The sequence below is a fragment of the Amblyomma maculatum genome, chromosome 9 (genome assembly GCF_055883805.1).
Source record: "Amblyomma maculatum isolate TAMU_Amacu chromosome 9, ASM5588380v1, whole genome shotgun sequence".
NCBI classification, from domain to species: domain Eukaryota; kingdom Metazoa; phylum Arthropoda; class Arachnida; order Ixodida; family Ixodidae; genus Amblyomma; species Amblyomma maculatum.
In genome coordinates this window covers 54,544,679-54,559,472 of record NC_139352.1, presented here as the reverse complement: position 1 = coordinate 54,559,472, position 14,794 = coordinate 54,544,679, and the positions used below count along the sequence as shown (strand labels likewise).

General features: G+C 45.5%; 1 protein-coding gene across 2 annotated transcripts in view; it reads left to right on the top strand.

The window, feature by feature from the left end:
• Positions 1–14,794, top strand: part of Pxn (Peroxidasin) — a 62,910-nt gene that overhangs the window by 28,292 nt on the left and 19,824 nt on the right. For both annotated transcript variants that reach the window (XM_084578784.1, XM_084578783.1), the window contains 8 exons: positions 671–835; positions 2,062–2,328; positions 4,744–5,031; positions 5,921–6,154; positions 7,684–7,928; positions 8,799–9,104; positions 9,982–10,241; positions 11,739–12,021. In XM_084578784.1, the coding sequence (XP_084434910.1) occupies positions 671–835; positions 2,062–2,328; positions 4,744–5,031; positions 5,921–6,154; positions 7,684–7,928; positions 8,799–9,104; positions 9,982–10,241; positions 11,739–12,021 (2,048 nt within the window). The remainder of the gene's footprint in view (positions 1–670; positions 836–2,061; positions 2,329–4,743; positions 5,032–5,920; positions 6,155–7,683; positions 7,929–8,798; positions 9,105–9,981; positions 10,242–11,738; positions 12,022–14,794) is intronic.

Below are 14,794 nucleotides of genomic sequence, written 5' to 3'. Positions count from 1 at the left end.
GATTGGTATCAGCTATTGTGGGTGGAATACTTGAGATAAAACGCAACCGCATTCAGGAAGACTGCCATAGACCTGCAGATAAGGCACAGAAGATCTATTTTTGAACGTTTAATAGTCACAACTTCGCTTTAGAAAATCCACTTTGGAGGAGGAGGAGGAGGAGGAGGAGGAGGAGGAGGAGGAGGAGGAGGAGGAGGAGGAGGAGGAGGAGGAGGAGGAGGAGGAGGAGGAGGAGGAGGAGGAGGAGGAGGAGGAGGAGGAGGAGGAGGAGGAGGAGGAAAAACTTTCATTCTCTGTTCCCTTATCTTCCCGAGTGAAGCCCTCAGTCCAGGGCTCCATGGGCCGCCTCAATTCTGCAGGCCCTCCAGAACAGCTGTCGCTGGTCTTGCGTGTTGGTGGTAGTGGTGCGTGTATTTTATGTTAAAGCACTGTAATCGCTGCCGAATATGAAGTCTATAGTTTATGTCATTGCATGAACGTTCGTTTTGTCTTAAATACTTAATGATGGTGCATGTTGCAATTTAAAAGAAATGCATTCCGTGCCCTTGTACTGGTCACATTTTGTAAATAGGCATTCAATTAGCACCTCTATATGACGGATCTATTTGCAGCCAACAAGTTAAGATTAAGAACGAACCAAAAGGCATGCCTGACTTCTCCCAAATCGCAGGTCAGCGAATCGTTGCCGACGGGGACAGCGTGAGAATTCTCCACAGCGGCAAAGTGCTGCGGCTCCAGTCGGTGGCCAGGCAAGCGCAGGGTGTCTACACGTGTCATGCCGAGAACGCTGTCGGGTACGCCGAAGCCCACGCTGACTTATCCGTCAACTCCAAGAGTGAGTAAGCAGTGGGGGAAAAAAAAGGGATGCAGCGAATGCCCAGCCCTTGAAGGGCTCTTCAGCCCTGTTCTTTGTTTGGTGGTCATAGTTGCAAGCGGTAATATTTATATATATCACGTGCATGTGCGCAAATCTATCTCAGTAAAACTGTAGCCAGTTTAGGCCCAACTCTTGTTCTTTTGATTGAAAAGAGCTCGGTATAGTGAAACCCTTGCTACGCTCCACGTGTTTTCTCCTTACATATCAGTCAGCCGAATCTGTGCCAACTCATCATGTCTCGGAAAACATGGCAGCTGAACGGTATACTCGTAAGGTCGTTCTATTCTCAATGTCAAATTTGACTAGATTACTAACATCCGTGTAGCAAACTAAGCGACAGCTAGGGGCTAGCGACAAAGAGGGTATAGTTAATTTAAGGCCGATAAAATTTGTTTTTACTTCTATAGGGTATTTAACGATTCTTTTATTTGCCAAATATTTAATACAATCATTCTTTGCTTTAAGGCCTTAGGGAGAAGTGTATACCGCGAACAGCAGGGATTAGCAAAGCATAGAAATATTGACCACAATGGAGCCCGAATGCAAAGATGTGGGAAAAGAGGCTTAGGTTTTTGCTTCTGGAATGCATTAATGGCCACCATCCTCAAAAGCAAGAAAAATCGAACAGTCCCTTGTCACTCCGCTGTTCGTCCGTAGAAATTTCTGTATCGTACTAATCCTGTTTTATTATTATTCGCAAAACATGATTTACGGAGAATCCAGGAAGGTGGCGATTTAAAGGGAAGATGGAGGGAAAAAGATGATGCTTGCATAGTGGATGTTAGGAACACTCTTCTCCACGGAATGAAGACATATGAAACTTCCATTGCAAACGTTTTTGCGTTATAAAACGAATATTTGCCGGTCAGTAATTGATCGATTTGCTATTCAATATTGCAGTATAGCATTTTCAGTATAAGAGTGCAGTATAGCATTTTCCTCTAAGTTCGCTAGCTGATACGGAGCGCCGTTATCTCATCTTCTCATTTGTTTTTTTTTTCTTTGCTCTCTCGCATTTGAATCATTACGTTCGCCTTTCATTTCGCAGTGATAAGGATTGTGCTTAAGTAGAAGCGCTCATATAGCTCTGCGTTCATTTTGTTTCATTAAGGAGTGTATAAAATTCATCCTTCACCACTTTGTTACTATACACATTCTTGCTCTTTTACATCCCACAAATTCAGCCGCGCCCCACTTCGTGAACGGACCGGCGAACACGGAGGCGGACCCCGGCTCCAGCGTTGAGGTTTTGTGCATGGCCGAAGGCCACCCGGCGCCTACGCTGTCCTGGCGCAAAGACGGACTGCCCCTGGTCCTCGGTGGGCGGTTCAGAGCTGGACCCGACGGGCTTCTTGTGGATCGCCTCGAACAACGGGACGAAGGCCGATACGAGTGCGTCGCGGAGAATGAGATGGGACAGGCAGCAGCCCCCTTCTACATACTCGTCCGAGGTGCGACATAATCTTTACTGCATGCATCCTCAACCAGCTTCTTTGCGGCGCTCGGTAACCATAGCGCTTGCTGCCAGATGAAGCACGTCGTTGCAGGCAGCAGCTTTCAATATTGCCCAAGCAGGTGCGTCGATTCTGTAAACGTTGGTAGAATAGCTGTAATATATAAAAGTTAAGTGAATATTCATACAACTGCTTAAAACGCATTTCAATATGGACTCAATATGAGCCTTTACATGAATGTCCATGCTATATGGCATGCATGGCAAAAAATCGTCGAAGTGAATTTGAGGCAAATAAGAACCTTCACCAAGCCGACTCGTAAGTACTATGTTTAATCTAGATGACGCATTTTGATCTTATACCGCAATATTGTTCTGGCGAAACTGTGGTCTTCATTTTTAGAATGGAAGCGTACCAAGGAGCAGCAGAACGTCATGTATGCTGGTCAGATCGGGAAATATAAGAAAGTTGCCAAACGTAGCACATAATAAGGTTAATTGGAGCAATATTGGAAAGGCTGCTGTAAATAATAGGTTCCCATGAAAGGAAAGGCGCAGTATATGTCGCACTTGTTCTATGCACACCTGACCGCGCCGTAGGGAGAGGGAGGAAGGTAGGAGGGAAAGTGGAAAGAGAAAGGGCAGCCGTAGTGCAGGGCTACGGAGTAATATTGACCACCTGAGGATCATTAACGTGCACTGACATCTCACAGCACACGGATGCCTCTTCGTTGCGCCTGCATCGAAATGCAGCCCTGCAGTAGAATTAGTGAGGCTGGTGCTGATGATGGTGACAGGAAAAAGATGTCATAGAGATTTTCCGTCGAATAAAGAACAGTAGTGATTCGGTCCACAGAACTGTGTTGTAGCTATCCGTGACATGGACCTCGAGGTACTTTCGCCAGCTTCAAGTGCGCGTAGCATTTACCCGTGGCAGACCCGTGGCCATGAACAGGTCACCGTTGCAGCCTGAGGAGAAGTGCTTGGTTACCTGCTCTTGCCGTCCAAAGTTCAATGAAACTGCATCGAAGGAGCAGAAGAGTAATGGGCAATAAAGAAATCATATCGCTAGATAAGCAAGTTATAAGTGAAAAAGGTTGGGCACTTGAAACAGAAATCTTGCATGCCCATGAATTATTGGTTCCTTAACGAGAGCCCCATAGTCACGGAATCTAAATCAGAGGTAAAATGGCTGTGCCTTGTGGCTAAGGAGAACACTGGAGCACCGGGGTCAATTTTTCGCTGAAATAAAGCAGCATCGCGCTTTTGTTTATTTTTTTATTGTTGCTGGCAGTGATACACACTACAGCCATTTGCTGCACACAGGCAAACTTGAGGTAGCTCTCTAGTTATTTCCCAATGTGAATTCAACACAGCCCAGAAGTTCGCAGGAACTTATAGCATTGGTCAGAACTAAGAGACAGAGATCAAGACGAGACGATGGCATGTCGCAGAGATGGCGCTTAATCATGAGTTCAGGCTAAATACCTTACGAATTGTGGGCCCTTGGTGTGTATTCCACTGTGATGCACAAGTGACCGCCTATGTAGGAGCACAATTTGTATGCGATGTACCCCTGTTAAAGCTTCGGAATATAGAGTTGCAACCTTTACTTTTTCTCATATGCTGTCAGACAGTCATTTTCATTCGTTCCTAAACTCTTGTTGGGCTTCTTTTTCATGTTATCGTTGACCAATGATTACATTTTGAGGTAACTGCCTTCCTATCCCTGCTTGAACAAAAGTCGACTTCAGAATGTCAAGCGATGTTAAGATATATTGAGAAACATGAAGGGAAAAGGGTTGAATAAAGGGTATTCTGTATTGATGTATTGTATTGAAAAAGTAAAGGTAGGTGCGTAGGCATGAATTAAATATTAAAATGACGATAACAAGAGGAAATAGTTTTGACGCTCCTTTAAAGCAAACGTTTCTTACAGCCACAGTTTCTTCGTTCACGAAAGTAAGGGCTGATGACCTGCTGTTTCCGGGAAAATGCTCATCGCCCCTAATATAATCACCGATGTTGAGAGCAGAAAGTATTACGTTAGTTTCGCCCGCCCTTTATTCTTGTTTCTCTGGTAATCTTAACCTCGCACACTATGCCGGATACACAAGCTTCTACCTTCCAAACTGTTTCAGGCACATATAAAATGCCCGCCTCTTACATCTTTGTAAACAAAATTTAATTTGTTCCGCGTGGCTTCTAGAGCTTTTGTGTATGAAATTTCGGCGCACGTTGCAAAGACTTGCTGTGCACACGTCTAACAGCGTCGTTACTTCGAATCTTCGTAATTGCTCGTTCATAACGCTAGATTACGACAAAGGAAAACAGCCGCAGTACCCAACTGTCAGATTTTATTTTCGTGACATTGAAAGCGGATCGTTGAGCTAACTTTCTGAACGCATCGCAGATGACGCCGTCGACGGCAACAGCATCCACCCGGGCGACCGGTACGTGCTCTCGGCGCTCCACGAAGCCGAGCAATCGGTGGACAGAGCGGTGAACAGCACGCTCGAGGACTTGCTCAACAACAAGAGGAGCACGATAGGAGGACGCCACAGGCACGCCCACCTACTGCGCATCTTCCGCTACCCGGATTCCGAGGCCCAGCGCTCGGCCAGGGCTGCCGAGGTTTTCGAGAGGGCACTCAACATCATCCAGGAGCAGGTGGCTGCCGGCATGCGCTTCAACATCTCGGGTGAGGAGCAACTATCGGGGAATAGAACGGCGTTTCGGATATTTCTGGTCCTTGCCTACTATTATGAATATATATATGGATATCAAAGTGTATTTTAGGCCCTGTTGGTTGCAATGATGAGTGTCGAATACAGCAATAATAGAATGAGCTATGTAACAACGCCAAGTAAGTGATAGCTAGAAAAAAAAGGAATATACGTCATCGGGACGTGCTTTGGGAACAGATGCCGGATGCTATCTTAGGCAGCAGTGTGGGTTCAAAAATAAATTTGGGATTGTCGCAGGCTGGGAGGGTGGGACGGCGGAAGGGAGGGGGCGTTTGTGTGTGTTGGGGAGGGGTAGGGGGGGGGGGGGGGCAGACTGGCATCGACGAGATAGGATGCAATAAAATAAATAGGCTAATTAGATAGGATGCCCTCAGCCGGTTCTAGATATGGTTACCTGAAGATCCGTGAAGGAAACTTCTCTTATAGAGGGCGTACCACGTTCCCGTGTTATTCATGAGGATTATGTAGCTCGTATAACATTTTGGCTGAACGTTTCTCGGTGGCGTTGTATACACGTTCCATGGGACAGATGCCCATGCTAAAATGAGCGACAGTTAGCCTAGGAGTTGTTTGAACACTTAAAAAAAGCAATTGTCAGTTAGCTCATGAGCTACAGTACAATATTGATGCTTTTATAACTGTTCATGCTATGTATATTGTGTTTATAGCGCATAATAGCCATAGTTGCTTATGCACCAAAATTTGTTATAACTAAATCGCTATTATAGGTATAGAGACATAGAAAGCGATGTCCTTTATTCATTCCGCGCCCTTTCTCGAGATGTATGTCATTCAAGCGCTCAACTCACCGCCACCTGTTTCGCTTTGTATTTTAATGCGCAGACACCTCGGTCGACAACCTTCTCTCTCCCGGGTACCTTGACTTGTTGGCAGAGAAGTCCGGCTGCCTACAGCACCGCCAAGTGCCAGACTGCTCGGACACGTGTTTCCACGGCCGGTTCCGAACATACGACGGCACCTGCAACAACCTGCAACACCCTATGTGGGGTGCCTCGCTAACTCCCTTCGATAGACTTCTTCCAGCGGAGTACGAGAACGGATTCAATACGCCTGTTGGTAAGGCGCGGCGGACTATGTGGAGCACTCTAAAAAGAATTTGAGGGTGTTTGTGAATTATTGGGAATAAGCTGCGTCCTGCCATCCTTACCTTTTCGTTCATGATTTGCTTAGCGTTGTTCCGTAACTATGTTTGGTGCAGCTACTATATATTGTACACTGAAATGTATATACATTATATTTAAAGGCTCGCGCTGCCTGTTCTGGTGAAGGAATAGTGGGCGAATAACATGCTTGAAACCGGGATAAAAATATGTGCATCACAACTTGTGAACTACAAAGTTTCTGTTTGTGAGGAAAGATACGACATATAATTCCGACCACCAGCACCGAGGCAATCCCGAGAATTCTGTCTGCACGGATGTAAATACTGAACAACCCAAAATCCGTATATATATATATATATATATATATATATATATATATATATATATATATATATATATATATATATATATATATGTATATATAATTCACCTTAGTATTAAAGTGTTCTAAGAGATGCCACAGCATCTATAATTTTCATGAATATAGGCAGAAAGAAGAGACGCATGCGGTTAATGGTATCATGGCACTCATTGAAGCACAAAACGCGTTCAGTAGAAAATATTGCATGCGTGTATATGTCCACAAACACTTGTCTTCGGGCCTTCTCCATCTTGCTAAATAGCGTGCTTTCATGACGTGCTCTTATGAATAGCAAAGTGCACCAACTAGCCATAATACCCATACTATAGAGAATAGAGAGTTTAGAACAGAGTGACGCTCTCACTTAGGTGGATATGAGAATAGCAGAGTGCATGTACGCATGCGTAGAACCCTATCACCTCTTGGGTGCTTCGGTGAGCGGGCGACGCTAACACAAAACTAGTGAAACAGTGCGGCCCCCAAACTCCGGATAGGGTCGGGCAAGATGGCGGCGTGAAGCGAAATGGCGGCCTCCCGCTACACTGTGGCTCGCGTTCGCTGCAAACGAATGATGAACGAAGCATTTTCGTTGAAGATGCCCGCACCAGACTTTTTTAGCGACAGAATTCCTCAAATTTTAGGATAACTGTTAGATTCTGACAGCTTCTACTGCTAGGCTTAACGAGTAAGCGGTATTTGGGAGCCATGGAAACAGAACGGCACAAAACGCGGGATATTCAAATAGCTTTGCGTTGTTAAAAACAGAAATGTGACTAATCTTTGAATTTCGCATTATACTCTCATTTTATTATTTTTTACAGCTTTTCTCTGAAGCTGATATAAAAAACAGAAATTAAATTGAATTTGCAAAATTTAATTGCAACATTTTGGTCGAAATGGCGCTTCGAGCACCCGATGCGTCCGGTTCCCCTTTATACCCCTATATGCCCCTATTCTAAAGCTCTCTCATGTACGCCTCAGAAGGGCCGCCTTGCGCCCAACGAATAAGGTGTCCCCAAGCTCGTTCCCACTATTCCAAAACTTCTTAATGATGTCATCTTCTGGAAATCCTACACGCGTAGGCGAATATTGGGGGTAACAACGGCCGCTTACATCTACAGGATGGACTTCGGAGAAACCCGTCAACGGCCACCCTCTTCCTCTCGCTCGCGCCGTCTCAACTGGCCTCGTTTCCACCGAAGTCGTGGAAGAAGACTCAGAACACTCGCACATGCTGATGCAATGGGGACAGTTCCTCGACCACGACATGGACTTCTCCATGCCGGCCATCAGCCATGAAAGATTCATCGACACCGTCGACTGCGCGGATTCGTGCGACAACGTCATGCCATGTTTTCCCATCGAGGTGAATTTTCTCATCGAAGTGCTTCACTGACGTTCTGGCTTCTAGACCGAAATATCATTTTAGCTTCGGTCTAAACGGAAAGCTTCGTGAGGCGAGGCAAGATTTATTTCTCAGTGTTTATCAGTAGTATTGACTGTATATGCAGCAGGCATGCACGGGAAGTTTATATGGGGCCAGCGTAGTAGAGATGGTTAAAATTGCTGCCTGCGGGTGGCCTCCAGCTTGGGCTTTTACAAAACCCGTGGCATTAAACGTTACCTCCGAAAATCACTGGTTATCAATATCTGTGGGTCACTTGGCTTACCGTTATCAAAACTTTCTGCTCCGACCAACGAGAGCACGAAGATCAGATTTTTTTGGAGGGGGGCTGGCTTGAATGTGCTGCTGGACAAGTAGTCCCCTTTTCGTTTAGCACTGTTATCTGTCAGCGGTGAAGTACACGATTGTTTACCTAAATACAGAATTAAACATACACCGATGATCACGTAGAATGCCTCTGATTTAGGAGTCGTAGCAAAAATTAGCGATAAAACGTACACAGTTACGGAAGGCCGCGGCAGGAAGGCTCGAAAAAAAAAATTAGCAAGACCATCACTTGGGTAGTTATCTTTGACAGCTACGAGGTGAACTTGACACATATGCAGTAATCTCCAGACGCAGAGCATTTTTGGCTGCACGTCACATGTTTTTTCCTCCTTCTAGTCCAATCCACCTCATTCACAGAGCAAAGAAAAAGCTAATTGTCAAAGAACTATTTCACTCTTCTTTTCTCTCTCTCTTTTCGTGCAAAGTCTTGCGCTAATTCTGTTTGGCTTTTTGGGAGCCTAAATGAGTGCGTATGCTCGGGAGCTGACCATCACTTTCGCACAGGTTCCTCCGGATGACCGCCGAGTCCGCGGGCACCGATGCATTGAGTTCGTTCGATCGAGCACAGCTTGCGGGTCGGGTCGCACGTCGGTGTTCTACGGCGCCCTTGCTCCCCGCGAGCAGACCAACCAGCTGACGGCGTTCATAGACGCTTCCAACGTGTACGGCAGCAGAGCCAAACAGGCTGTGCATTTGCGCAACTTGACCAGCGACAGGGGCCTGCTCAGGGTGGGGCCCCGAATGCCCTCAGGGAAGCACCTGCTGCCTTTCAACGACGGACAGCCCAACGATTGCAAGAGGAACTCCGAGGTAAGCCAGCAAAAGAAAAATAAAACGCACACAGAAATCAGAAGCAGAATGAAAATGTGGTCAGAACTTTCTCACTCGGTATCTTATTAGTTATTATGCATTTTGCTTCTTCGGAACCAATGCCTTTGTCGAACAACTGTGATCATTTATACCTATTTCAGTTCTCAGGGGTAATTTGCCGAAATTCAGCCCTCTGTTGTTTTTTTTTTCTAAAAACATTGCCCACCAAAGACCCACCTTTTAATGGGACCATCATGGCGCCGTATCCTGTACGTCAAGGCACGTTAATAAATACCAGCTAGTCTAAAATACTGGAGCACACCACTCCAGCGTCCCTCACAACCGATGACGCTTTAGAAATTTAAAATGACTCATTTAAGGAGAATATAGAACTAGGTAAGTTTCTAGGATAGTGCTTTTGTTCTCGCTATGTCAAATAATAATTCATACAATCTGTTATTCTTTTCTCCATCAACAGAAATCAAATTTGAATGAGTACTATTTACGGCTGAAAAACATTTTTTATTAGGTCCATAGCACCCAGGCACTTATCAGTAGTTTAAGTGCTTACCGAGTGAAAAAAGGAGGATGTAGGGAGGCATAAAGAAGGATATCATTCCAGCAATTCTCGTGTTTGAGCAGCAATGTTCTTGGGAAACGCTCCCTTCAATTGGTAATTTCAAGGCTAATTCCTGCTTAGATAACTTGTAGTAGCAAGTGTTAAAATAAGGTAAATACTACACTCTTAATCTGGTTCCATATAGGTTTCAGTTTAAGCGGAACTTTCTTAAAAGTTCTGCTTATAAACCGAAACGTATGCGGATACAGATTAAGAGTGTATCAAGAGATGAAAAGTAATTCTCAACCGATCCCGTAGATCAACGATGTCGACTGCTTCCTGTCTGGAGACGTCCGCGCCAACGAGCAGCTGGGACTACTGGCCATGCACACGCTATGGTTCCGAGAACACAACCGGCTAGCTGAGGCTCTCAGCAAGCTCAACCCGCACTGGGACGGCGAGAGGCTGTACCAGGAGGCGCGAAAGATCGTCGGCGCTCAGATGCAGCACATCACTTTCGAGCACTGGCTTCCCAAGATATTCGGCCCGGCGGGGATGGCTGCGATGGGGCCTTACCTGTGAGCTTCCCTCCGGCCCCCCTTATCCATTAGGATAGACACCGCAGCGACCGCCGCAAAAGCTTTAGTTTCAAGATTAAACTTGCCCTGAACGTTTTAGCACTCACCATGCATGAGGTCGTGATCTGGATCGTGGCCACATGAAGAGGCGCTTTTCGTCAGAGGCAAAATTCTAAACACCTCACTCATTGAGATTTTGGGAGGATTTTGCTACCTACAGGGAGGTATTGAGTTCTAGACTGCATTCTTGTATTGTCAGTTTGGCCATGCGCCCATTCAGTTACCCGTTTGGCGAACATATTAACATAGCGGTCGCATAGCGTAATCCAATGAGCAAGACGGCTAATTCTGCTTGCGTAAGAAGTTGGGCCAGTTGTTTTCCATAAAATCTAATAAGGATCCCAGCGTAGTGCCTAGCGGAACGAGAAAACTAGAGACTTGTGACAGTCCGGTGTGTGTAGTTTACAAAAAAGAAAGGTACCGTATAGAACATAAAACACGAAACTCTCTTCTCGGTGCCGTATTAGCCCCATCCTAAATTTCATCCGAGATTTTATGGAACGAACATCCAAACTTTCAGCTTTTATTTGGAAGGATACGGCGTTCCCACGCAAGTCTCGTGCAGCTACAAAATGAAGTGTCTAAAACGAAAAGCAAAAAGGAGGTGTGTGTGTGTGTGTGTGTGTGTGTGTGTGTGTGTGTGTGTGTGTGTGTGTGTGTGTGTGTGTGTGTGTGTGTGTGTGTGTGTGTGTGTGTGTGTGTGTGTGTGTGTGTGTGTGTGTGTGTGTGTGTGTGTGTGTGTGTGTGTGTGTGTGTGTGTGTGTGTGTGTGTGTGTGTGTGTGTGTGTGTGTGTGTGTGTGTGTGTGTGTGTGTGTGTGTGCGTGTGTGTGCGTGTGTGTGTGTGTGTGTGTGTGTGTGTGTGTGTGTGTGTGTGTGTGCGTGTGCGCGTGTGCGCGTGTGTGCGTGTGTGTGTGTGTGTGTGTGTGTCTGTGTGTGTGTGTGTGTGTGTGTGTGTGTGTGTGTGCGTGTGTGTGTGTGTGTGTGTGTGTGTGTGTGTGTGTGTGTGTGTGTGTGTGTGTGTGTGTGTGTGTGTGTGTGTGTGTGTGTGTGTGTGTGTGTGTGTGTGTGTGTGTGTGTGTGTGTGTGCGTGTGTGTGCGCGCGCGCGCGCGCGTGTGTGTTGGGAACCTAAACTATGAAATAATGCATCCTGAGGAAAGACTCAAAACAGTCCTGCAATAGACTATCATACCACAACCGTAGCTTTGGGAAGCAGAACCTTATGAAAGACAAAGAAAATGAGACTGCTTAGTGGCTGTGCCATTACAGCGTGGAATGCGTATATGCCGGGCGAGGAAAACAAAGATTAACCGGTATAACTTCTTGCCTAAAAGGTTAAAGCAAAGAGGACATGAAGACTGAGCTAGCTTCATTGCCTGGCTCGTGAATGAGCTGGCAGGGGTGACCTGTATATTCGTTTCGTGGAACCTTACCCCAGGGGCTACAACCCTCGTGTGACCCCGTCGGTGGTGAACGTCTTCGCCACAGCCGCCATGCGATTCGGGCACTTCCTCATCAATCCGGTGCTGCTTCGTCTGGGCACCGACTGGCGACCCGTGAGGGAGGGACCCGTGCCCCTTCGCAGGGCATTCTTCGCGCCCCACCTCCTGCTCAGGGAGGGCGGCATAGACCCTCTCATGAGGGGCCTCCTCATCGCCCCTGCCAAACTGCGCAAGGCCGACCAGCTGCTCAACTCTGAGCTCACCGACCACCTGTTCGAGGTATGGATGTAAATTGCTTTTAGCCTATTACGACGCATAGTGATCCAAAAGGTGTTTACATTACATGAAGTTCGAACCACGACTATAATTCTAGTATCATTAAATTAGAGCTCAATGCCCTGTAACGAAGAAGATATGTCGGACTTGCATTAATACAACCTGAATGAACCGTTTTTGTAGACAGCACGAGCGCATGTACACCACGTAACAAAAACAAATTATAAAGCTGGCAACTTGATCCCGGGCAAGTTCTCGCGCCCACATTGTTTACTAGACAAGGTTGCTCCTAAAAGCTAGAATATATCAATTCTTGAGCAAAGTACTTCTCTAGAGCGCTGAACACTACGTTGACGCAAGCTGTACATGTAATGTAGACCTAACCACAGCCTAAGTGTGAGTGATCCAAAAATTCACTAGGAGTTCGGACTAATACATTGTTCTTAATAAACACAAGCGCGGCGCCGTACTCTTTTTTGATGGGTGCCTGAATAATGAAGTCTGAGAAACAATGAAACAGTCTTCTGAACCATGTTTCGGCAACTAAGCTGTTTTCTTTAATTACTTAACTGAAAGAGAAATGTTTGATTCAATCAAGAGAAAAGGTCGCGTTTACTTGATTAGGATAAAACAGCCATTTATTTCTGCTAGATATCGCATCAAAAGATTGTCACCACTGAAGCGCGGTTAAATTTTTTACACGAATGTACAGGAAATACATAAATAAAGATGTAAACGTCCTGTCTCGATATGCGAAGTTAGATGCCTTCAAAACGCCTCTAAACCGCTTTGATTCCTCCCGTGCTTGTGGTTACCTACAGACATGAAATTCAAATGAGCCCAACCCCACTCTCACAGCGCAATCCTACAATATTTGAACATTATTTTAAACAATATTTACACATTAAACATTTTTCTCTGCAGAATCAATCTCTTCACTTTCACAGGATGCATAGAAATGTTTGATAGTTTGATACCTCACACAAGCGAACTAAAGGCGTGTACTTGATAGGAATAAAACAGCGCTACTTATTTTCGCTAGGTATCGCGTCAAAAGAGCATGACCACTGAAGTGTGACTTAATTCTTTCAACGAATTCAATTTCTACGGTTCAATTATTTCCATGGTCATGCATGCTAGTCCAAGTGACGGGACCTCCTCCGTATCATGTTCTCCTAGTGGCAAAACTTGTTCGCATGTTCTTCAGCGAATGCAGTTAGAGCACGGCCAAATCGAAATCATGGTCGACCATTCAAATGCGCGTCGTCTCCAATTTTCGCCCCAGCGCGTACAGCGGCTGCAAAAGGCAATTCTGCCAACCTTCCACAAGGTTGAAGCCGCGCTTGTTAGTCTTGACTAGAGAAACGAACTTGTGGTTTGGTCGCAACGGTACAATCGGCACCTATAGACAAGCGTCATGTTAGTAAACAAAGGTGGCGCTGCGATCGGCAGCGACAAGGAGTGTGGGCAAAAGCGCAGCGTGCCTACACTGCGCCAAGTGACGCTGCCTTCGAAACCAGTTCGCGCGTGCGAATATCCTGAAACGTAAGCTTCGCTTGTGCGTAGAAATAGTTTGGTTTATGCTTGGAGAGTGTTTTAGCACGTTATCAGCCGATTACTGCTGGAATTACCGGGCAAAAAGCGCTGCATTGGCTTCCTTCTCCGTGGCCTCAACAGCGCGTAGCTACGGTACGTAGGCGACTGCTGTGAGTGATTAAGTTAAATAAAATCCAGAAAGCGCAATGTATAAGAGAGACTAATAGTGAACACTGTTAAACTCCCGGGCCTTGTGTTTTTGTGTTTTTTATATGACCATCTCTTTTGACTGGCTTCTGCTGCTTCAAGCAATTTCACACTAAAGAAATTATCGGCAACTATATATATAGTGAAAAAGAAATAACATTTCTAGCTCTCTTTACCAGCAACTTAAGTAACATAATTTCATATTTAATAAAAAGAACTCAATCGTTTAGTTCTTGTTGTTCGCCTCTGCCATCTTGTTTTCGCCTGCTCGATAAAAAACACGTTTGACGTCTGTCTCATCTTACAGACGTAGCCAAGATCATTCACAGGTTAATATGTACATGCCCGTAAGAATGCTCTCATTTTGTTCTCTTTGCTCTATAGGAGAGACGCATGAGTGCAGATGCATTTCCTTCACGATCGCTTGCATCGAAATTTGCGCGATCTGCTGAACTTTTTCAATACACTTGGAAATTTTTTATTCAAATGCGCGTCATCTTATTCTACTGATTTTGTACCCCATAGCCGATTCCACTTTGGGACATTAACCTCCATGTACCCTATATATATACTTAAATATTCTACTCGATCAGAGCTAGGTTGTACGTGGATATTTAATTCGTTCGTCACGATCTTATAATGACCTCCAAAAATAAATTTAAAAAATATGAGAAATAACGCTGCGGGACATGTTTATTATAAAACCGGTGATGAAGATCGTTAACTCGCGAATGTAAAAGCAGAAAAAAAAAGCCACTATACAAGTGCGTGCCTATTTCGGCAATATCGCACTGAGTGCACCGCTCAAGGTAATTGCAATTACCTTCGCAGCAGCTTTTGTGTCCTTTTCTGTGTGAACATATATACCCGGGCAGTACTGCAGGTGAATGGAACTCACAGTGCGGCTTCCCCGCGGGGTCATATATGCACACGGAATATCGCGTCTACTTCTCGACTTGATAGTATATCAAAACGGGCACGAGCTGCAGGCGTTTGTTCTTGCGCTATTCATCGTGCAGCCGAAAAGCAATCA